Source organism: Dipteris shenzhenensis, chromosome 18 (assembly GCF_047967505.1).
Source record: "Dipteris shenzhenensis isolate YYH24624 ecotype China chromosome 18, Dip_SZ_1.0, whole genome shotgun sequence".
Classification (NCBI taxonomy): domain Eukaryota; kingdom Viridiplantae; phylum Streptophyta; class Polypodiopsida; order Gleicheniales; family Dipteridaceae; genus Dipteris; species Dipteris shenzhenensis.
The window spans coordinates 25,894,451-25,919,948 of NC_141613.1; the positions used below are offsets into that span (position 1 = coordinate 25,894,451).

Genomic DNA, 25,498 nt, shown 5'->3' on the forward strand with positions numbered 1-25,498 from the left:
GGTACAGCTATGACCTCACACTTGAGTGAGTTCAATGCCATCTTTACACAGCTGATTGCACAGGGGTTGAATCTTGATGAGGAGTTCAAGGCTACTTTCTTGTTGTGTACCCTCCCTGAGAGTTGGGACACTTTCAAGACCACCCTGTCTAATTCAAATGTCACTCTTATATATGCTGATGTAGAGAGCTCTCTCCTCATGGAGGAGATGAGCAGGAAGAATAATGCGGGCAGCAAGTCTTCAAATGCTTTGCAGGTACAGGATAGAGGCAGGACTCAGCAGAAGGGGAGATCTGCTAGTAAGTCCAAATCCCGCAGTCAGTCCCGTGGCAAAAAGGATATTGAATGCTTTTATTGTGGCAAGAAGGGACATGTGAAGTCTAAGTGCTTCAAGTTCATACGGGATCAGAAAGCCAAGAAGGCTGAAACAAAGGATGCAGGAAATGCAAGCAAAGGCAAAGGCAAGGCCAAGGCAGATGACTTGGATGCAGTGAATGTTGCAGCAGAGGACAGTGACAGTGACATACATGATGTTTTATGCTCTTCTGCTGTAATAGTACATGCCTTGGTTATTGATGGTCACGACATGCACACCTGGCTCTTGGATTCAGGTGCCTCTTTTCATGTTACTCCTCATAGGGAGTGGTTTACTTCCTACACAGGTACTCATGGAGTTGTTCATCTTGGGAACAACTATGCATGTCAGATTGCAGGGATTGGCAGTATACAGATAGTATTTCCTGATGGACGCATATTCATGCTTGATGGTGTCCGCCATGTGCCGCAAATCAAGAAAAATCTGATTAGCACTGGCTTATTGGATGACAGTGGTTACCACACCACATTTGGGGATTCCAAATGGGTGATTACTGATGGCCAGACTGTAGTGGCTGAGGGTTTTAAGAGTGATACCTTGTACCCTCTTTATGTTTCCAGTGTGGGTAATCATGTTGTTGCCATAACCGAGCTGCCAAAGGTTTCATTGTGGCATAGCCGGTTGGGACACATGTCTGTTAAAGGAATGCAAGAACTGTCACGTTTGGGTTATCTGCCGCCTCTTTCTTTTTCAGATTTGCCTACTTGTGATCATTGTATATTTGGCAAGCATTCTGTGACTCCTCATAAGAGGAGAACTCCCCAGAATAGAGCACCACTTGATCTAGTGCACACTGATTTGTGTGAGATGCCACAGTTATCACTAGGGGGTGCAAAATATTTTATTACTTTAATTGATTATGCCACACGCAAAGTGTGGGTCTATTTCTTGAAGCATAAGGGAGATGCCTTAGATGCTTTCAAGAAGTTTGTTGCTCAGGTTGAGAATCGGACAGGTCGCAGGCTGAAATGCCTCAGGTCCGATAATGGGGGTGAGTATGTGTCACATGCTTTTGTGCAGTTTTGCCAAGCTAAGGGCATCAAACAGGAACTCACAGCCCCTCATAATGCATCTCAAAATGGTGCAAGTGAGCGTATGAATCGAACTATTCAGGAGAAGGTTCGATGTATGTTGTCTTATGCTGCAATACCCCATGGCTTTTGGGCAGAAGCCGTGCAAACAGCAGTTCACATTATTAACAGGTCGCCAAACAAGGCTTTGGAGTTGAAAGTGCCAGAGGAGGTGTGGTCTGGCAAGCCACCTTCATATAAGCACTTACGTGTATTTGGCTGCGAGTGCTTTGCTCATGTACGCAAAGACTTGCGCACCAAACTGGATCCAAAGTCTATCAGATGCATCTTTATGGGTTATGGTGACGAAGGTGAAATGGGGTACAGATTATGGGATCCCGTTAAACGGAAGATTATACGCAGCAATGATGTCATCTTTAAAGAGGATAGTGTACACAAGGAACCCGTGCAACCTGTGGAATACAGGAGGGTTATTTATGATGATGTTGGACAGCAAAGAATGCCCATTTATCTGCAGCAGCAGGCTGCTGCAGATCACCCTGTTCAAGAGGGTATACAGGCTGAAAATCAGCCAGATAATTTTGCCAATGATGCACCACTAGATATGCCAGCAGATGGGGCTGTAGAACAGCCAGATATAGTGGTACAGCCACCTGTCATGCATGAAGAACAGGCTGGACAGCAGCCTAATCCGGAACATTTTGTTAGGAGGAGCACCCGTGCACAACGGCCTCCTGCCAGGTTTGTTCCAGGAGCCAATAATGTGGCTGATTTTATCATGCTGACAGATTGTGGTGAGCCTTCCAGCTTCAAGGAAGCTATGGGAAGAACGGAGAAAAAGAAGTGGGAGAAAGCCATGCAGTCAGAAATGGACTCCCTACTTCAGAATGATACATGGGACTTGGTGCAGTTACCTGCTGGCAGAAAGGTTTTGCCATGCAAGTGGGTTTACAAAGTCAAAGTGGATTCAAATGCTTTACCTAGGTATAAGGCCAGATTGGTTGCCAAGGGATTTAAGCAGGAGAAGGGCATTGACTTTGATGAGATCTTTTCCCCTGTAGTCAAGATGACTACTTTGAGAGCAGTGTTAGCTCTTGTTGCTCATGACGACATGGATTTATGTCAGATGGATGTGAAGACAGCCTTTCTTCACGGAGATCTCCATGATGAGATCTATATGAGTCAGCCAGAGGGATATGCTGTTAAAGGGAAAGAGCAGCTTGTGTGTAAGCTCAAGAGGAGCTTGTATGGACTCAAGCAGGCGCCAAGAGAATGGTACAAGAAGTTTGATGCCTTCATGCAGTCCCAAGGGTATCATAGGTGTGAGACCGATCATTGCTTGTACACCAAACGGGCAAAGGATGGCAGTTTGATGCTACTCATTCTATATGTGGATGACATGCTTATTGCCAGTAAATCTCAGCATGAGATTAGTGCTTTGAAGAAACAACTGCATAAGTCTTTTGACATGAAAGACTTGGGTGATGCAAATCATATTCTTGGCATGCGGATTACTCGTGACAGGTCCAAGGGACTTTTGTTTCTGTCACAGAAGGAGTACATTGACAAAGTACTGCAGAGGTTTAAAATGGAGGGGGGGAAGTCTATTAGTACCCCGTTGCCTCCACATTTAAAACTCAGCAGTAAGGACAGCCCCAGATCAGATGATGATAAGGCTGAAATGGCCAAGGTTCCGTATGCATCTGCAGTTGGTTCTTTGATGTATGCCATGGTTGCCACTCGTCCGGATATTGCTTTTGCGGTGGGAGTCATCAGCAGGTATATGGCAAATCCAGGCAAGCGGCACTGGGAAGCAGTGAAAGGTGTCTTGAGGTATCTCAAGGGTACCAAAGACTTGTGCATATGCTATGGTAGGCAGGATGCATTGGTGCATGGTTTTACAGATTCAGACTATGCAGGGAATGCAGATAACCGGAAGTCTACTACCAGTTATATTTTCACATTTGCAGGAGGTGCTATATCATGGGTGTCTCGGTTGCAGAAATGCGTTGCACTGTCAACCACTGAAGCTGAATATGTTGCAGCCACTGAGGCCTGCAAGGAAGCAATATGGCTTACTCGGTTGGTGGGAGATTTGGGCATTACAGGAGATATGCCAGTTTTGCATTGTGATAGTCAGAGTGCTATCATGTTGGCAAAGAATCCGGTCTTTCATCAGAAGACCAAGCACATAGAAGTGAAATATCATTTCATCAGGGAGGTACTGGAAGACAAGCGACTTGAGCTTGTGAAAGTGCATACTGATGATAATCCTGCAGATTTGCTCACTAAGAGCTTGCCTACAGAGCGGTTTGCACATTGCCGCCACATCATGGGATTAGGATGAGACCATTCTTATTTTATGGTCTTGTATACAGTAACTGTATATTGCTGTAATTTTTATTCTTTACTCCCCTTTAGGCACATTGGCCTTTAGGTGGGAGGTTGTTGGGGTAAAGGCACATTGCCAACCCTTCATTAAAGATAGGACACCTATGACTGTCTTAAGACAGTCATAGGGTAAACCTAATCCTAATAAAAACAAATGAGTTTGTGGTGTGGCTCATCACTTCACACCCGCACACCTTGAGTCTTCTCTCTCTCTCACTCTCTCCCTCTTGCTCTTCTTCCCCTTCAGTCCCTTTCACAGCCAATATATATTCCAACTTTGAATGCATAAACAGTATCAAAACTGTAATTAATTTCCTGCACCGATATAACTCCAAAACTGAGTGAAATATGCCTGCAAAGCTCCTGTGTGGCTGAAAACTGTTGCCCAGCATAAACAGCACCAGATCTGACCAAATGTGATTCAAATGTAGTCGTCCTGCTGTAGGAGGTGTAGCAATACCAAAAGCTCCAACTGGAAAGTGTCCTTGACCACTTTCTCGCTGTATTTTGCTTACTACAGCCCAAAAACCAGTCAAAAATGCTGAAAAACAGCAAGAACACTCACCCAAAAGATGTCTCCAGCTAGGAGCACGAGAATAAAAGTGATTCCCGCGATGAAACTCCATGAAACAGCTGGGGGCAGCGAGGGAGAGTGGCTGGACTGCATGGGCAGCAAGAACAAGTGACTTCCTGCGATGGAAAGGTCACACAGTGCGAGGGGAGGCTAGGGAACGAGGAGAAGCTGGTGGGTCGGGAGGAAGTGATACCAATTGATGGGAGAAAGGAGCGGAAGCAAGAGGGAGATGGAGAAAGGTGAGAGAGCAAAAGAGAGAACACAAGTTTTGTGGGAAGCAAGAGTCTTCGATGTGACTTCCCTTATTGCCTTTTATACAAAGAATAGATAAGGTGATGACGTGGCATTATAAGTACCACTTATACAAGGGATAGCACAATATGCCTTTATCCCCAACATTTATAGGGCTGGTTGGACCAGCCAACCAAGTCAGTTTTGTGACAGACCAGGTCGGCCAGTCTGGTTGGCCAGATGGGCTTCCATGCCCTCATTTTACATTTCCTGGAGCAGCCAAAAGTCAGCATATTGGAGCAGCAGTAAGACCTACCTTGGGCCTATCTTCTGGAGGTGAAGGAGGTACATCATAGCCTGCAGACAAAGCTGAGAAAGGGCTGCCCACCTAGGCTGGCTTCCGGACAGCAAGGTGGAAGGGATCTAGATAGAGAGTCTACATATGCTCGAGGTGGAGCATGCAGGCTCAGAGATCTAGAAGTGCTTGACATTTAGTAGGAGAACTTTTTGGTGTTGTATCCTGTCCTACTTTGTGGACGGACGGAAATATAAAGTGTTGCTTCTATATTTGTCTCTGAGCATTGTCTATTTACTGGCTTGCCCATCTATGCACATAGTTTAAGAAGTTTGTGATTCCACACCCCACACCACACTGTGTGAGCTTTTGGGCAATATTGTCAGTCTGCCACTGTGCGTACGGGTAAATTCTAACATGGGCGTAGAGGAGGATGGGGATGAGGGCCCCTGCCAAAGTCAAGCCTTGTCTTCCCAAGATGTTTACAAAAGAAATCCATCTCATCCATGTAGAGCCGAAAGAGTGCAAGGCATAAAGGGCGCCTCTACGTCACACTACTGGTTCTACTCACATCATCTGCCATGCCCTAATTAAAGCGTACACTAACATGTGGACCATCATGCATTGACAGGTGTCATAGGGGTGGCTTGATTGTAGTATGTACTTCTTTACTTTGTGTATTATGGGTTGGATGGGTTCTTCAGACACTGATAACCTATGCTTTCATTTATCCATTAGTAGACACAACTTGAAGTCAAGGATGTGCTTCTTGGTTGAATTTGGATGTTGCAAGCTTCCGTTTTTAAAGCTACTGCATCTTTTTTTCAAAGAAAGGAACCATCTATTAATGCTTGAAAGATTTCATACAAGATAGCAGCCCGGAAGGTGCTGAGTATGGAAAAAACGGAAAAGGCTGAAAGAAGAACCAGCCTGTTCCAGAGAGACCCAGCTCATTGCCTAGGGGATCTCTAAAATTGGGGCTAATAGCCAAGTCGGGGGACTATACAGTCATCGAATCCCTCGCGGAGTGAAGATGTAGAAAACACCTGCAGGCCAAGCCTTGCAGAAGCGAGCACGCCTCTCGTTAGTCGCCTTGGAGCTTGGGGTCCCACGCTCCCAGGTGGACCGTAGAGTGTAAATGATATCCTGCCAGATGACAACTAGGGTAGCCAAGGGTGGAACCGGGTGCTCACCCATCACAAGACTGCAACGAGCCACCCAAATGTTCCAAGCCGTGATGCTGGCTACAACCTCCCAAACACTGTCCTCCCTAGGAGGAGGAGGAGCTAGGCTGTTAGGAGGGACTGCCTCATGGAGTGCAATCCTCTGAATGCTCTGACCCTGTATTCGGTAGGCTGGGTAGATCTCATCGATCTGAAACGCATGTCCTCCCTCTGTCAACCAAGCCACCATCCCCCAGGTGTAGTCTCTATGAAGACTTTGCAAACGTGTCATGATCCTGAGGGATCGCATCCAGATCCTTGCTGCGCTACGGTAGCTCCATAGGCAGTGCGGGATAGTCTCCAAGACACCCTCCTCGGAGTAGTAGTGGCACTGACCCTCCACACGCATCTGCTCCAACCACGGTCCGATGGGCGGTCAGCCAGAAGTATGAGATCTTCCTCGGCTGCAAGCTGGACCACAACCGCATTCAGAAATTGCAGCGCACCTCCCGGGGCACTCTCTGAGTCACCCAATGTCTCTCCCTCGAGGGGGTCCACCTCGACGAATCCATTTGAAGCCTCCTGCCAATCCGGGTGGTGTAAGAAAAGAAGGGCATGTCATCGACCTGCTCAGCTAGGCCGTCCCTGGAGGGCTAGAACCACTCTCCCGGGTCCCACTGGACCTCCCTCAGGGGTCTACCCTCCCACAGCCAAAGGCGCCATCTAGAGGCGTTCTGCTCTGAGATATTGGGAGGGTCAATGTGCCACTCCTTCCCCAAACGTCCTACCATTCTGATCATCTGCCAGTGTATCCCATCAAGACTCCAATCCATCTCGAGGTCCTACACGGAAGAAGCCGGGGTGCGTGCTGTCGTGCTGCATCAACATCCTCAAGGGAGCACCAGTACGAGAAAACTGCCCCAACCATCTGTTGTCTCACCAAACATGAAGCCCTTCCCACCAGGACTCTGGAATGGCTAAGTCAAACTCGCCCATCTGCTGCCCTGCCCCTCGCAGATGCGCTAGGGCGTCAAGCCTCGCCTCTGTCTCCATAGGTAGTTTGCTCCAGTGGGGATGGAGCTGAAACTCCTCTCTGCATCTAGGCGGAGCACAGATGAGACCCCCTGCCAGTCTCTGCCATACCCAGTGAAGACTCCTCATCAGGGGGGAGCCCTTCCTCGTAAGGGGGGCCTCTGAGAAGATCCATTGATGTGAAGGCTGCCAATGAAGACTCCTCATCAGGGGGGAGCCCTTCCTCGTAAGGGGGGCCTCTGAGAAGATCCATTGATGTGCTTGCCGATCAGGGCCCAGTGGTCTGAAAGAACTGCTTCGTCATCTTGTCCCCCTGCTGCACCCATCGGGTCCACGAGGAATGATAGGAGAACTCAGCTCGCTGCACCTCCGTGTCCTAAAGCTCGAGACGAGCGCTCTTGAATCTGTCACTAAGCCACTGAGACACTGGGTCCTGCTCCCTGAGCCTCTCGATGGAGGCGAGGTCTCTCCTCAAAGCCCACTCTCGCTCCTGAAGGGTCCTCCTCCGTCTAAGGGCGTGAGCCTGCAGCTCCTCACTGCTCCTCTGAATCGCATCAGCCACCCACGCAGCCCAGCCCTCACACGGTGCCGTCTTTGACTACTCCCAAATCCCTGCCATGACCTGCTGAATCTCCTCGTCCTGCAGGAGGTTCTCTGGAATGTGGGTCCCCTTTTGGGGGAGACCTCAGCGGGGCTGATCCAAGTGAAGTACCACTGGAGAGTGGTTTGACATCGTGGTACCTACCAGAATCCCGGTAGATCTGCCTTTGTGTAGTGCCCAGTCCCCAACATAGAAACGGTTTAGTCTCTCTAGCAATCCATCGTGTCTCCTCTGTCCAAAGGAGAAGAGAAGGCTGCTAGGTGTCTTGCTGAAATCTGGCTCTCTCCACGAGTCTCTGCCACTGATCATGAAAATGAACTGCTCCCAGGTGCTACGCTCTGTTGCTGGCATCTCAGGAATGAGGCTCTGCCCTGCTTGTCTTCCCCAAACTCCAGGTTGTTGAATTCCCAACAATCCAGGAGTCTACATCCGAGAGACACTCTGACAGCCTCCTCCAAAAGGCCGGGCGGTGCTGTCTACACGCTGGGGCATACACATTCAGGATCCCGATCCTGGACGCTTTCGTCCGAACTCCCATCCAAACTGCGCTCTCTCTGATCGTAGACCTCTGGAGCCAAAGTCTGTGAGACTGAGATGCAGACCCCTCCACTCCGTCCTACCGCAGAGGGAACCACTCCTCTGGACCTCTCCCTGGGAGAAGGTGATGGCGTCGTCTAATAGCTGAAGCTGAAAACATGTGCTCCTGAATCATAAGGATGTCCACTGCCCACCCAACCAATGCCCACCCAACCACTGCCCTCTGCAACTCTTGCCGGAGTATCAGGTACTGCGGCCAGTTACGAACATGGTCGTGGAGCCCGTGTACGTTCCAACTCACTATGGTCCAGCTCATGAGGACGAGGGAGTCGGGAACAAGGCTCTCCTGTGAGTGGGTGCCTGTCCCAGAAAGACTGCTTTGTGTGATTTTGCCGGGGGTCTAGAGGGCGAGTAGTTAGTATCTGTGCATCGCCGTACTAGTGTGGATACCGGCTCAATACCGATCTTCCGTGCCCATTTCATCATGAAGGAGGTTTCCACCCCGAACAGCTCTGCACACTTCTGGAGGGGCCAGAAGTGTGCCTTCTCCACCTTTGCCTCCAACGGCAATCTGATAACTCCTGTCGCAAAACCACACCGGCTCCTCGTGTGTGAAGCTCAACTGTAAGTTCACCTCCGCACCATGGGCGTACCAAAGGTCTAGTCCATGTGGCCCCACCCACTCATCCATCATGAGTGTAATTTGATTCCCCAAAATAGCTTCGAACACCTCCGGGGACCATTTCTCCAACCCTGTGGAGGCAAACGAAAATCTCCAAATGGGGTGTGTCGGAGATCCCACTGCACTAATCAAACCCCCCTTTTGGAGCTGAAGGACCATGAGCGTTACCTCCAATGGTAGAGGATAAGAGTTCGGAATCTCCAGATAGTTCCAGGGTCCTAACCTCCAAAAGTCCCGCGGTAAGGGACGCCCAGGTTGGAGGTTAGGAGCCGCTGATTGGGAGGATGAGCCTCGTCCCTCAGGATCCCTCCCTGAATGGCGGACTTGCTGTTGCGATGAGGAAGTAGAAGGGAGGGTCATCGTTCCCTTGCCAGCTGGTAGGGGTGTCGAAGCGGAAGAACCTGCTGCTGAAGTGGAGAGGGGGACGGCAGGAGAGGGAGCGGTAGGGATGCGGGGGATAGAGGGAGGGGGGCAGGTGATGAGGGTGACTATAGGAGGGGGGGCTAAGGGGGGGGGGAGGGGGCGGGGGAAACCCTGGAGGAGGAGGGGGAAGTGGAGAGGAAGAGGGGAAAGGGTCTGGGGGGGGAGGGGGAGGAGGAGGGACAAGGACCACAGGGGCCCCTTGCTGATCAGGCTCGCCGGGGCTTTGGATCGGCTCCTCCGCAGCCCCCATCAAGCTAGCGTCTGTGGCTTCCGCCATCGCCGCCTCTGGAGCTCCTAGGGCTCGCTGCTGCTACAAGGGTGGATGCGGAGGCTGAACCTTCGAAGCTGGAGGGCCGTTTGGATGGGCGGTGGCCCCTGCTGCTGGAGGAGGTGACTCCTGTTGTTCCTCCTTCGGGGCCTCTCGGTCAATCCTGTCCCTCTCTCTGCGATTGGCCCTCTGCCTGTGGCACTTGCGGGCCTACTTGCTTGGTTTCTTTTTCTTTTTAACTTGGGTCCCAGTCCCCTTCTGAGGGGGTAACCCAAGGGGTCTGAGAATCTTGCTGTTCTTGCCCGAGAGGACGCTGGGCTCGAGCCTCGGGCTTGCTGACTCTGTCTACTCTCCTGCGGAGGGGGGGGGGAGGCGCACGAGGGAGGCCACGGGGGCAATCTCTGGCGAGGTGACCCATCTGTTTGCACCGAAGACACTGGCCTGGTAACCCAGAAATCTCCACCCTCTGGCGAAGTGTGCCCCCTTCAAGGATCTCGAGAAGGATCAACTCTGGGAGGGACTCTGGGCTCTTAACCACCAGTCTGATCCTGGGGACTCCATCATCTACTAGAACTGAGGCGGTCGACTCTAGCGGGGACTCGAGCACTATGCCAAATGCCTGACCAATGGAAGGGAGGATGGCTCGATACTCCTTGGGGAGCCTTGGGAAGCGGAGTGTAACCAAGAAATGTGGAACATGGTGTGTCGTATCCATGCCCTCCACTGTGAATCCATGATACCAAGGAAAGAGGTAAACAAGATGTGGGCCAAGGAGGATGGGGCTCTGCTCCACAAGTGTCGAGGCAGTGTCGGGGGAGCTCAGTTGGATGAGGAAAAAGCCTCGTCCATAGATGGTGACCTTCTGGATGTGGTCTCCTTCTAATGCCAAGCTTGCCTGGATCCACTCTCGCACTTGTCTACTTGTAGGCGTGAGGCCCACAATTCTGCCCACATGCGCCTTGTCCTGGAGGGACTGAACTACCTGCTGTACCTGTTGCTTGTCAGTTGGGGAAAGAAGAACCTTAACGGCCGTGGGATTCGAGGGTGCTGCCATAGAGCCCCTCTGGTTAGACCAATGGTCACCACCAAGGTTTTCTTTCGCCTTAACAAGCGCAAATGCTCTCGCTGCAGGGAGGAAGAAGAGAGAGGGGGAAAAAGCGTTAGAGGGGGAGGTGGAGACGAGGCGGGGTGAGGGGGGGTACGGATAAAAGGAGGAGGAAGGCAAGGAGGGCGGAAGGCGGAGAAGGAGGGGGGGGGACGAGAAGGCGAGGGCAAGAGGCGAAGAGGAGGCAGGAGAAGGAAGCCGGCCGGGGGGGGGGGAGGAGAGGAGGCGGCGGAGAAGGCGGAGGGGGGAGGTGGTAGGGGCGACAGGAGGCAGAGAAGGCGGAGGGGGGAGGTGGTAGGGGTGGCGGAAGGAGGCGGAAAGGGGCAGCGGGGGAGGCGGGAGGAACAACGGGGAGGGGGGGAGGAGGGGGAGCGGAGGAAGCGGAGAGGGGAGGCGGAGGGGGGCAGCGCGGGGAGACGAGGCAAGAGAGGCGGGGAGGGAAGGCGAGGGGAGACGGGGAGGGGGGGGCGGAGAGGTAGAGGAGGAGGTCGTGAGGGAGGAGGCGGCGAGGGGAAGCGATGGTGGAGGAGGCGGAAGGGGCTGCGGGAAGGAGGAGATGGCGGGAGGGGGGCAGCGGAGCAGCCAGGTGCTAGCAGCTTTCAACCTGTATTGCCATCTTTGCAAAAGGATAGCTACTGCATCTTTGTAGTAAGCATTACAGAACAGCAATATAGAGACATAATGTATTTTCTCTTTTTTGTTTTTTGCAAAAACTAATACAGTTTCTCTTGCATCTCATAATCCTAAGATTGTTTGCAATACCATGTAGGTTGGACTTGGTGAAGGAGTATCCCCTTCAGCAGCGACAGACTTGATTGCAAGGTATCTATGCAGACTCGTACTACAGACATACTTGATTGGTAGTACAATATGCTTGTATAATGCACTGATTTCCAGCTGACAATAACAGTATTCCTTTTAGGGTGATTTCTGAAGTATATCTATCTTCAGTGTACTGTGACTCCAGCTTTTGGGAAAACCATCCCAATTGATGAGTTTGAATCCCGTTTGAATGTGCTTCATTTGTAGCTTTTGCCAAGGAAACCTTTGAGATATTAAAAAAACGCTGTTTTTCTCTTTTCAAGGTGTAGATCGTTTCAGAATTGTAGTGACTTTGTGTAAAGCACATTTGTTCTAGAACCAGTTTGCCAGTTTCCATACTGCCCTATACAGCACTACAGCCCTTGCAATACCCCCATATGTGTTCTCCCTTGATCATTATTTGGACTCCTATGTTTATTTTTAGATATGTATGTCACATTCCCCCTTTTTTTTTAGGAGCTCATCTTGCAAGTGCCTATGAAGGCATTACAATCGGATGTGATGAATGCGTACATGTGACTCAGGAAAAGTTTTGAAGCCATATTTTGCTACTCTACACAAGAAACATGGGGTTTTGCATTATATCTGTTCTCGAATCTTTTAGAAGAGGAAGGCATTTCGGGATTTCAGAGACTACACAACCAGTGGATATGATACAATAGAAGACACCCAGAAGAGGTGTTATGAAAGCATTCATGCCAGCAATCATTTTCTTTTGATTCTGGTTCTTTAAGCAGAATAGTCTGAATTTATATTGAGGTTTATGCTAAGCTCAAGAATGCATGCCCAAAATATGAAAGTTACGGACAAAGGATTGCAAGGTTAAACCACTAGATCGAATGAGGATACATTTGGAGATTGGGATGCCCAATGGTCAGCCATGCAAGCACATGAATAGGCTGATATGGAGAGCGGCTGATGCAAATGGACTGTTTTCAAGTTCTCAATGACAATTTTTTCTTGACAGTCTGTATTTTCTTAAATGCTGTTGATGCAATTCTGACATATTTGACAGTCTAAATTTATTAAGTCGCCCTATTGTGCATGTCCAAACGGCTAATTACTGTTTTTTATATTTCAGGGGGAAAACCCTATAGGTGCATTGGTATGATTCAAATCAACTTCTTTTGTGTTTGTTTCAGAACAATACCTGTAACAGAGCGGTCTAGAGCAGTAGCATTTGTTTTCAATGGTCTGAGTGTGGGCAGTATAATCGGGTAAGGCTGTGGCAAAGCTGCAAAGCTTTGATGGAGTTTTGAAATTTCATTTAGATTTCATGATGTAGATAGCATTATGCAAAGTTTTGTGTGAACTTTATTTTCTTTCTGTTTCCATGGGCTATGCATTGTAGGATTTAACAGCATGCGAATCTCAACTGGTTTCTTTCTCTCATATTCTGAAATGAAATACCACAAAATCTTACATGAGATATTCAAGTATTGAACACTAGATATCAATGAACAATTCCATAGTACATTAAATGAAGACACACGACAGACAACCATGGATTGTTGACTTTACAATAGAAAGAGCAGACTCCAAAGGACTGACTTGGACTCTATGAGCAGCTGCTCAGACAAAAAGACTTCAGCACAACAAGGAGAAAACAACCCCGAATGTGACTCTCATCTGAGAGTTTGGACAAAGGAATAAAAGAACACACAGCCGTGTTCCTTTTGTAGAAGACTCCAGCCCCCTCCTTGATGAAGTCATGCCCATGGAATTGATTGGTTGTTGCAATTCCATGTCACGCATCTGGCAAATGCATGTCCTACAGTCATGTTCAAGATCTTCTTCAAGGTTTCATGCGCCAGCCTACCATATAATTCCAAAATCCCACATGATTATCTACATCGACAGGCCAAAATTTCCAAGGATCCATGTCATTGACCAATCACAATCCTACCACAATTCCTCTTGAACCTTAGTCATTCTCCAACAACAGTGAACCTCAAAGCCAGCCCTTGCATGAGTCATTTTCCCCAAAGGAAAGGTAGGTGCTGGTGTCTCCTTGCTTTAGGTCTAAATTCTTGAATGGAAGGCCCTGAGTGTGGTGCTGCATGACGAGCAACTAGAGGGATAATCCTACATACAATTAGGAAACGCTGAAATCAAGGAATAAATAGCCTAGCAGAGTATATGTGCTCTCAATCCATGGGATCCTTTTTGGGGAGAGAGAGAGGCTTGAGTGGCTAAGCAGCTGGGGGATGGGTTCCCTGTCATGTGGCTTGACTTTGTGCAGCTTGGATCCTACAGGTGGAATCAGAGCCACTACATCTCGCTGCTTGGGCGTTGGAACACAAGAAGTCTAGGATTAGAGGCTAAGAACAGGTCTGGGCATAGGCATGTAGATCTATGGTCATGGCTCACATGGGATGTGGCAGCGCTCTGGTGACATGACTGACACATGGTTAGTTATTCAGAAATTGGTGACCCATGGCCGATTTGACATCTGCGCACACTTTTTTTTTGGGGTGGAGTCTATGTATCTTTATATTGCAAAGGGCAATCTCCAGATAGGGAACATGCGATTACAACATCGAAAGATAGTATGACGAGTATGCAGGATTATCCAGACAACAAGCATGCAGACAATGAAAGAAAGAGATGTCTGGAAGAAATGATACTTGGCTAGAGATAGATCACTATGGTGTCCGCTTGCAGATTGTCAATTGTTCACCTGTACGTGGCCTTGCTTTTTTGGCCTATTGTCCAACCTTGGGCCGCAGGTAGTCTCTCTATAGGAGGCAACCTTAGAGTTCCCTTTCTCCTATACTCATACAAAACACACACACACTTTTTTCTTTTGTGAAAAGAAAAGTTTCATTGTGAAAGTAATAGACATTCATAGTTGCCCCATAAGGGGGCAAGTACTACTCAACTAGAAACAGTGTTGAAACACTTCTGTAATGTAGCAGGGAATTAGGTGGGAAAAAAGAAGGGAAATTGGTGGTAAGATAGGAGAAAGAAGGGGGACTATATAAGTCAGCCCCTAATGATTTGTATGGTACCTTTTGATGTGACATCTAATCCTATCTCTCTATCCCCGCATCCTTCTCTCTCTCTTCCTCTCTCCTTCCCCTTCTCCTCTCTTCTCCTCCCTTCCTTCTGCTATTCTCTCCCCATCTCCAAATCTGCCCCTTCCCCCTTCTCTACAACTTCCAGCTGGGCCAAAGGAAGATCTCCAAGAAAGTGAGCATCTTGGAGAGACGATGTAAAGAGGTGCGAAAGAAAGCATACACATCCACCGAGGATTGTCCATATGACTGAATAGTATGGGCATGATATAGGGACCATAGAGTCCAAAAACAACACCAACAAAAGAACTGATCATACTTAGCATAGGGGCATGTCTACCAAATAACCAGAAATGCCTGCCAAAACGCACGCATGCACAAACACACACACGCACATGCATGCACGTGATCATTATGTGACATCGAATATTGGATATGGTACACATGATAGATTGCGCACGCGCGCGTGCGCACACACAAAAAGAAGTCCCTAAAGAGGAGATATGCAATTACAGGATATAACACACACACACACACACATACACACACATTTTTTTTTTTTGGTGTGGAATTTTTGAGTCATTACATTACCAAAAAAAAAGCTATCCTTGAAAGGGAGAGCTATAATACATCAAGAGAAAATCTCACTATACATCATGATCAAAGACACACACACACACACACACACACACACACTTGCACAAACATGTGTGTAATAAATGCTCCAAAGTTGCAATGGCTCCAGATAAGAAACACACCTGATGAGACATGATCTAGAGTTATTGAGGCTCCATTATCATGACCTAGTAAAATAAGTTCCAAAAATATGATGACTTTGAGACACACCTGCTTAAAACATATGTGGGTAACTTTGCCATGAGGTACTACAAAAGCTTCACTGAAAAGAAACAAGAAGATTCCATTGAGTACAAAAAGCCATTCATACGTATGTTATAGAGGGTTGGATATTGGATACAATATCTGGTAAATGTCACATCACTTGCTTATTGGTTGGCGAGTCTATAACGTATGGCTGACAATGTACCATGGACATAGAGACTACTATGAGCAAAGGACATAATGTACACGTGTTGACAAGTGTCGTGCATTTTTCTGGGCATTAAGGAGTGCATGTGAGATTGCACATTTCTTAAAAAACTGTTGGTTGAGGAATGATTTGATGGCATACACAAATATATATTACGTCATTTTGTGTGAATCGTTCCTTGGTGTGGTAATGACTACAAGAGTGTCGCCAAAAATGGTCATGATCTCACAAATGTAAAGCATAATTGTGAGTATGATTATGAGAATTGTACACCAACACAACATGCATTGTCTTGTTACTCGAAAAGTCCACAAAAAAAGAGTGTGTGCCATATATGTGGCAAGTATGTATTTTTAGTTCGCAGGTATGTATTTTTAGTTCGCTTGGGTAATAATCAATGTTAAACCTGATGTACTTACTAGACGCCCCCTTCTTGCATGTGAAACAAGGGGCTCAATCATCTAGGATGACCTAAGGTAGTATACTGCCATAGGACATGGATATCTCCCTTGCAGCCACATGCGACCAAGACGGCCTTGTATGGAGAGCATTTCCTCCATTTGAGCAAGGATGGCTTCATCCAGGCATGCGGGTACCTCAAACCACATGGGACAGACTAGGACTTCATCCCACACATTCTAGATTGAGGTAGGATGTGAGATTGCAGCTACAATCAAAGAGACTCTATACTTTTGTGGCACACATAAGGTGGAGATTGAGGATTATGTCTTGATGGGATGTCCCATGTAATATGAGATTATGGGGAGGTATCACTACCTTTTCACCCATGGATTTACAGATATGAAGAGGGTCACTAACGACCTTAGACCAGATATGCGCACCTTAAAGTACAAAATGCGCATCACCTTATCTTGCATACACCCATAAATTATGAGATGGAGTTGGAGATGGGTTGGAGATGAGGACAATAGTAAAGAAGAAGATGGTGGCTAGCCCCTGACTGGTTTATAGATTGATAATGAACAACATAAGTAAGAAGATGTAGATAAAGAGACCTATGACTAAAAACAAGGAAAGAGAGATGAAAATGGAGATAGGTATGTTCATTGTCAACATTTTCAAGTTTCTATCTTCTAGAGAGATCTTGAATGATAAGAGGAAGAAGGTGTGGAAGAGGCCATCACCCATTCCATCTCTATTATTGTCATCATCATACACATATTCTTCATCATCAATCATATAAATATACCTTTGATAATAGGCATTATCTCGGTGATAGTATTCAATGTGATACTAGTGGTACAAGTTCACATACTAGCAAGGTTTTAATATTGTCAACAATATGTGTCTAAATGCCATCGGTTTAGATGATAATACCAGCGGTATTGGGACATGTACCAGTGATATTATTTATTGGATTTCCTGCCCATGTCTCTGTATAGAAATCTTGCGAGAGCTCTGAGCGCTCTTCATTCAACATGTTTATAGTCCATAGCTCTTATATATAGCATGGTAGGGTAAGGTGGACAACGAGAGAGAGAGAGAGAGAGAGAGAGAGAGAGTATTCCCTATGGCTCTGATATCTAGTGTATTGGGTAAAGGGTCGACCACAACTATAAGCCAATGAACATGAATGGGGTTATGTGAGATATTGCCTAGTTTTTGGATTAGAATCCTAGTGCAACCTGCCTTTATAGTCTAGACTCATGAGATCCACCCTGGGAGACTAGCCTAACAACAAGTGATTGCAGACTCAGCCCTTCCTTTACAACCCCTGTGTGGTGTGCACTTGCAGCTTGCAACTCAGTACCACAGCCCATTGCATCTTGAGGCTACGAGCCCTAGGTATTGCACATGATGTCATATGGGCAGTTAGACTGTGCAGCTTCATAAGCAGTATCAGGGGAGGTGAGCAGCACTATTGGAGGGAAGCACGAATGCCCCGTATCTCATACCGTTGATTGCAAAAAAGATAGAGCACTATACTACCTTTATAACTACTACAATCTCTTCCATATACTCACCCCTTCCCCAAACACCAGACACCATATACTCCCTCAACCCTGGAAATCTTCACCCCAGACAAGTTCAAAGCAAAACACATCATCCAAAAGAGGTCCTGCTGGTGGCAATGGCAGATTAATTCACTCTTCTTCTCTTCCATATGCTAAAACTATCCAAATACAATCATGTACTTCAGAGTATAAGATTTCTACATGTATATCATTACCAGATTTAATGCTCTGCACAGACGGGCCCAGTTCCAAGATTAAGTACATGAATACACAGTTTCCTGTTTTTTGTATTTATATCCACTCATCAAACTCAACATCAGTACACAAATGCATCTAGAGAATTTCTTCTGGGAGGTCTTTCATTGCTGGTAACACAACACCTTGCCACTCCTCATCACTTACATACAACAGTAGGTGCCACACACCTTGTGCTTCAAAGTTGAGGATTTCTTCAAACTGAAAGTCCCAGCTGAAGCACGCTGTATCATAGTGTGATTCTACCTCTAAACAAAAATACATTTTTTGCTTTTTTCATTTCCTCCAATAACTTCTCTACTGGAGTCCCTCTATCTCCTTCCACAAAAAATATCTACAGAGTCACAAACCCCACACTCAAATCACTCTGATATGATATCTACACTCTAATCTTAGAAAAATTCGTATTCTGGTATCATGTCTATCTCATAAAACAGATCTCTCGGCCAGTGACTCTTGGGAAACTCCAATCCTGCAGCTACCTCATCTGTTATCTGTAGAATAAGAACCCACCGCTCCACTATAACTTCATTGTATATTACTTCATACTGCACGTGTCGTGATATAATAATAGCCTCCACCCTGTGGTTCATTTCAAACACCAGAAACATCTTCCTAGTTACACCAAGATTATAAATCTTTCCAGCTCTTCTGGTTTCACACAAGACTATTCATGGGAACTTAGACATCTACTGTCAGCAAACCATTGCCTTCGAAATTATCACAAGCTCAATGCAAGAGCGAGACACCATTTGTCTTCTCAACATGACTAACAACTGATATCTTGTGAGAGAGCCCGCACTAGAACACCGTGAGTATAAGAAACCTAGCCAATACTAACACATGCTTATCAATGAAACTTCCTTCAAAGGATCACCAAGCACAACATCGCATCAAAAATGGCTTCTTCAAATACTTCTCAAGTAGTTTCTGTGCATGCTCTCTCTCTTTATGCTCCATTGAGCAAAGCCCAAAGGTCCAACCTTTTAACTAAACCAAATTACACATGAGAGCATCAATCATTTACTCTTTCCAGAACTAGGTACTCCCATCACCAACCTGCAGTCGCGATCTCATCTGCTTCTTATCGCATATACGCCTCTCCAACTGAACTTCCCACAGAGCTACAATTGACCTCCCCCGCTCACGGTTCTCCTCTTCACGTGGCCCTCGTGTGAGCTCACAATGCTCCTTCCTTGCTTACCGAGCTCCTCTCCTCCGCTCTCCCTGGTCTTTTAATTTCCTCCCATCCTCGAGCTCACGCCCCCAGCCGCTCTTTTGTGCTCCCCCGCTGCACAGTAATGTCATCTCCTATGATCAATCTGCTCTCACTTTCAGCAGAGCCGTAGCCTCTCTGTCGTCCACGATCCTCGCCCAGGCCAGCATAGTATCGACGCACCCCACTGCCTACACCATCTCCTCTAGAAACCACGCCTCTTTTATGTGATGATATCCGCGCTCCTTTTTCGCATCCTCCTCTCCACCAAGCTCTCTGTTGCGCCCCCCATTCTACCCACAATCACGATGCCTCCCCCGTAGTCCAGAGTCCTCTTGTAAGAGCCCCGATCTCTCGTCCTCCACCGTCTTCCTCCAAGCCTTCCCCAGAAATGGCGCCGATGACTCCTTTCAGCGAGATATCAGAGCCTCCTCCCCAAACCTCCAGTCACGATCCCCTTCAAAACCTCGTTCTCCTCCTGGACCTCAGAACGAATGCCAAAATCAGAACCCCCTCTGGGCAGAGAGAGAGGTAGCCAAGTAGCGAGATCCTGAAAGGCCACCTCGCTATCCAGAAGCCCCTCCTTCATTCTCACGTAGCCATAATTCATGCATGCCTTTTTAATCCTCCACGTCATCACATGCACTTTTACCACTCTCCATCCCTTCAAGCATGTCAAAACAATTTCACGTTCTCCTAGCTGGGCATATGCTGCAATTAGTGCACTCCATGCAACTACATCTCGAACTGGCAGCTTGTCAAACACTTCCCATGCTTTTGCAAGGGACCCACATCTGGCATACATATCAACCACGGTGTTGCCAACAAAAGGGTCTCTTTCCCACCCGTTATTGGCAATCTCAGTGTGTATTTCCCGGCCCTTGTCTGTGGCACCTGAACATATCAAATTCCCGTAACATGCAAGACCACATTGACTCAGGAAAATTTAAAAAAACACCATTCATGACTTGATTTTTACATGACCCCAAAAATATTTTCACTTGGCCACACACTAGATACCCTTGCTTTGGAGGTCTGGTACAACCACATTGCATTCCATCATTTTCCAAAAGTCCCCATAGGAGTATCTACCATCTCAAGAAAATATCTACATGAGTGTAGAATCTTTTATGAGAGTGTCCATAGCTCATTTCCACCACCAACTAGCTATGTACATAGCTATGCACCTACCCATCAACATCCAACAAGCGGAAAACATATTTACATTTTTATCCACACACCGTGTTTGGGCTTTTGATGAGCTGGCTTCTTTTGTGGATGTTTTGGGGGGACAGGATTGGCATTGGCATATACTCTTCAATCCCATCTTGTTCTATGTTGATGATGTAGTGCTTCTTTTAGACACAGTGGGAGGTTGGCCCTAAGGAATTACTATGAGAGATGGGACATGAAGGTCAACTTGGGTGAAACCAAGATAATGATCTTTAATACTGACGAAGCTCACCATTCACCTTTAGCACTACTCTTTCACTCTTGTAGGAGATTGGTTGAGCCATGCCCCAAGTTCACCACCATGAAATTGAAGCACATGGATATTTGACTAGGGGACATGCATCACTAATGGTGTTAGAGTGGCAACACTCTTCTAGCATGTCAACCCAAAGTCCCTCCTTTTCAACTCCCTAGTTAGACCAGCTTCTCTTTATGCAAGATCTTTAGGGCAGTAAACCTTAGAGAGGATGAGGTGGCAAACTGACCGATGATGCACACGTTTTCTCTTTTCTGGCTGCTCCACTCCAATACGAAAAATGAGCTGATATTTACTGAGTTTTTTATAGCTACAGCTTCTCCTGCTTTCCATTGTCTTTGATACTGATGGAAGGTGGTGTGGAGCTAATTAACGCTCAAGAAAGGAGGTTTCATCAATAATGTTGTCACAATTGGAGCAAGAGTGCAAAAGAAAGCACACAAGACTCACAAACCTAGACCAAAAGTAGGTTTTGGAACCCTAAATGACACGTGGCAGGCATACTTTTAAACTAGGCCATGACAACGACAAGATGCTTTATAGCTTAAGTGCTGTTGGGATATGAAAATGACCACCAGTTGGTATCTGAGGTGCGAAAAACTAAGCCTTCATTTTTGACATAGAATGCCAAGGCTAAAACTATTCTACGAGCTTAGAGCAGGTAATTAAAGTTTATAAATTATATGTATGGATACAACAACAGCATCCGGCCCTAGCAGGTGCCCTTAAATCATTATCAAATAGCACGTTGGATATCAGAGTCCTAGTGTGAGTAGAGTCCTATAGTTTGACGTGTCCTAGAGTCCACTTGTCCTTTGGGAGTTGTAGGGTCACTTGACTAGATTTGATTCTTCTATATGACATCATTAGTGATGTAGAGTGTGTGAGGAGATAAGGCTACCCAGCCTATAAACGAGGCCCTTTGTTCGTCATAAATAAAGTAGTCTGATTCCTCATATCCTGTTCGTCACTTGATGGGATGAATCTGCTGCCATTTGTAGAGGGGTTCCATCTTATGCTACGGTCACTGCCATCTTGAAGGTCACAGCTCAGCTTGATATACAACCAAATCCAGATCTGCTCAGTTGCATGCCATTGCTGCTATTCCCCAGCTTGTCTTATCTGGCTGCTTCTTTTCTCCTATTTATCACTATTCTGGTTGCCACAAATAATCTGCATGATATACTCTTCTAAGTGCCGCCTGCGGCTGTTAGCATACAATGTGCAGCTTTTGCCTGATGGAACACTCCGTGCAATGCTGAGGAGATACCTTGAAGATATGATGCCACAATCATCGTGTTTCCTGGGCCACCATCATCGTGTTTCCCGGGTGGAGCTACAGGCTGGAACGTATGCAACAAAACGACGTGGTTCTCAACATAGGAAAATCATTAGCATATCTTTAGCAGGCAAACAGGCGTTGAAGATGGCGCTTTTGATTCATTTGACATCTTCCTCAGGCTCAACCCTTACTGCCTACGACTTTATCAAATCATTCCTATGGTCCGGTCTTAAGGATAAGGCGCCACCTAGTGATGCATCTCCTGCGACAGCAGGTTGATCTACATTTCTTCTGGCTGACTAGCCCATTAATATGAGACGTGATGACCTGTTTCCTGCCCATATTTGGCCATTGTTGCTAAGCTGTAGCAGATCACTTTGTGGAGAAAATGTCTATCCTTTTTCGAGCTAGAGACGCTATCTACTCACACCTATTGCTGCTCCCTATTGCTGCTGTACCTGGAGCTATTATCATCAGTAATGTCACCCCTATTCGAGGTCTTCATCAACTCAGTAGCTGCTGCTTCATAGAAGCCGACCTGAAGCCAATCTTTTTACACATCAGCATTTTTTTTCAGTTTTTTGTCCCATGACAAGGCTGAATTTCATTCTTGTAATCATTTCATTTATTCTCATTTTGTAATAAATCAAGGAGGCACTAAAACTTGCTCCATTGATTGAGAAATTTTGGGAACCAACTTTCCCACTTGGCAAACAAAAATTAGGCTTCTTCTCATGCGAGAGGAAATCTGGAACATGAGAAATGGGAAGGGAAAGAAGCCGTAAGTTGGATGCCAAAAAGATCCTTCAGTGGGAGAACCAAAATGATAAGGCCTTGGCTATCATTGGCCTAGGAACCTAATCCACCATGTGGATCTCAACAAGACAGCAGAACTAAGCTTTAAAATCTTTCTGGAAATAAGATGAAGGAAGGAGAGTCATCGAGTGAATACCTGAGCAATCTAGGATCTATCCTTCAACTACTAGATGCCCTGAAAGCCTTATTGGAGAAGATGACTAGGTGGTATTTTGGCTCTCTAGGATTGAAGGTATCTCCAAATACAGTGAGGTATTGGTAGTACTAAGGGTTGGCCGTGATATGGGATACGATGATATGGTGGCTATCCTTATTGACGAGGGCCACAATACTACAAAGAAAGCTAGAGCTTCACTAGAACTTGAGAAGGCATTCTTCTCAAAGACATAAAGGAAGAATGGTTAAGTCCTTGAATTTTACCTATTGCAAGAAGCTCGGACATACAGAGGATTGTTGCTTCAAGAAAGTGGCAAACAAACAACCAAAGGAGCATGCAAACTTGGTTGTAGAGGAGAGTGATGAAGATGAAGACGAAGCTGGACCCTTTACTCCCCCAGAGGCCCCTGAGGGTTTTCACTGCAGATTTCTCAGGTTTTTCTCTTTCAAAAGAGGTAGGCGACGAATGGGCTTTCTAGAGTCATCAGCTACTCTGTCTCATGTAAGTTCCCCACATAAATGAATATAATAAATGGAGTATTTTTTGTGTGCCTTATTCATACAAGGCTCCACCATTCCATGTACCCAGTTAGGAGACGGGGGTTGTTTTGGATGTACTTTATCTTGATAGTTTTCTCATATCAAGCCTAGCTGAGTCTCAGGATGTTGGTGTACTTCTCCAGATTTTTAGCTGGTCATGCATCCATGCTTAGACACAAGCCTCCGATCATGTTGAACCTTAAGCCATGAGAGTGCTTAGTTCAACCTCTGAATCATGCTCAAACCTAGCCTCTGAGATTGCAGGAGATGCACAATCAAGATCTCACCATCATGTTCGTCTTCCGGAGCCACTCACTCACCCTAGCTCCGAAGGGGGATTTGTTGGATATTGGAGTCCTAGTGTGAGTAGAGCCCTAGAGCATGAAGTGTCCTAGAGTCCACTCATCCTTTGGGAGGTTGTAGGGTCACTTGACCTATTTGATCCTTTATATGACATCATCAGTGATATAGAGTGTGTGAGGAGATATAGGCTGCCCAGATAATGTATCACCTCACCCTATGCCTCCATCTCCAGTTTTAGTAATGTGGTTTCTTTCTCTCCTTATACCATGAAAGTTAACATAGCAGACATTAGTGATGCATTGGATCATTATTGTGAGTGTCATGTTTGAACTGTCAAAGTGAATGATATGGATTTTTTGCTTGAGATGAGTGTGGTGATGAAACCGGCTTTCAGGAATCTAAAGGGCAGTGATCTTCTTCAATTACAGCCATAAAGCAAACTTTATTTACTTCAACCACTTAGCAATTCTCAGAAATAAACTTCAACAACAACAAGGGGAGGACAGAATGCCCTTGCTCAATGCAAAACAGTACACAAGACACCCACTGGCCCCAAATGCTTGGCGCCCCTTTCGGTATTTATTTACTTCTTCTGAAATGTGAAATGCTTTACAACAAGGGCTCACCCTTTAACTGTTCCTCTTCCAACTCTTCTATCAAGCTTTGGGCATCGAATTCACGGTGCACCACTAAGATCCCACTGGCAAGGCATGCTTTGGCATTTCCCGTCTATCTGTGCCAACTGAAGGCATCAAGGCGTCAAATGCAAATTCCCAAACTGTGCTCAAACAGCCTCAAGGCTTTCAAATGCATCCAAATGACCCTCTGGCTTCTTCCCAGGCACACCCTCTATAATTGGGTGTCTGCTTGAGCTGACAAGGCCTAGAGAGTGCTCCAAATAACAAAATGCACAGCAAAAGCTTCCAAAAGACAAAAAGTAAATAAAAGGAAATCAAATACAAAGTGTACCCGTTGTCCGTTGAAGAGGGGCGAGTTTTTCTCTCGCACCTATCCCCTGTCCAGGCTCCCAGTAGGGTGCAGGTAACTCCGAGCCTTCGGATAAAGAGGAAGAAACTGGAAAGAAGGCAAGAAAAAGCTGTAGAGGAAAGATGGTCCACAGAATGACTACCTCGGATTTGTGCCTGAGTCCTCCTAAGAGAGTGTGCCAAAAGTAGCAAGGAAAACTGCTCCTATAGCATGCACTGGTCTAGAACAGCTCTCAAAGCCACCACACAACCAGAAACACGTGAAGAAAGGTCTAGGACAGCAAAAGGCAACTTCTGGCAGTTGCTGGAGGCAGTTGCACACGTTCGTACGGATTTCGTAGAGTCGCATGGACGTCCGTACAGTCCGTACGGAATTTTCAAAAAGTCAAAAAATCACTTCTGGCACTTCCTAGAAGTGTGCACTAGCCTTGGAATAGCTAAAACAGGCTTAAAACAGTTGAAAACAGGCTTCAAACAGCTGAAACAGCTCAAAAACAGTGCAAGAACAATTGAAAACGTCCAGCACAGTCTTCTCCTTTTTTCCCAGGCGTAGAAGATGCTTCCAGGAGAGTGAGGGAGAGAGATGGTAGGTGGAGGGGAGCACATGCATTTGCATGCATGCCACTTGGCCCTTCATTAAATTCCTTACCACCATACCAAGGACAGTGTTGGTTGTCCTTGGGCCCAACTTTTAGACTTCTCTTTAATGCCTTTGCCTTGCCGTACAGCCGTACACTCCGTACGGAATTTTAAAAAAGTAACAAAATCACTTCTGGCCCTTCCTAGAAGTTTGTACTAGCCTTGGAACAGCTGAAAGAGGCTTAAAACAGCTGAAAACAGGCTTGAAAAAGCCGATACAGCTCCAAAGCAGCACAAGAACAACT

At 46.5% G+C, this 25,498-nt stretch overlaps 1 protein-coding gene across 1 annotated transcript in view; it reads left to right on the forward strand.

The window, feature by feature from the left end:
• Positions 1 to 25,498, forward strand: part of PHT4;5 (phosphate transporter 4;5) — a 138,235-nt gene that overhangs the window by 29,036 nt on the left and 83,701 nt on the right. The window contains exons 4-5 of the mRNA XM_087389434.1: positions 11,478 to 11,530; positions 12,673 to 12,747. Coding sequence (XP_087245560.1) covers positions 11,478 to 11,530; positions 12,673 to 12,747 — 128 coding nt within the window. The remainder of the gene's footprint in view (positions 1 to 11,477; positions 11,531 to 12,672; positions 12,748 to 25,498) is intronic.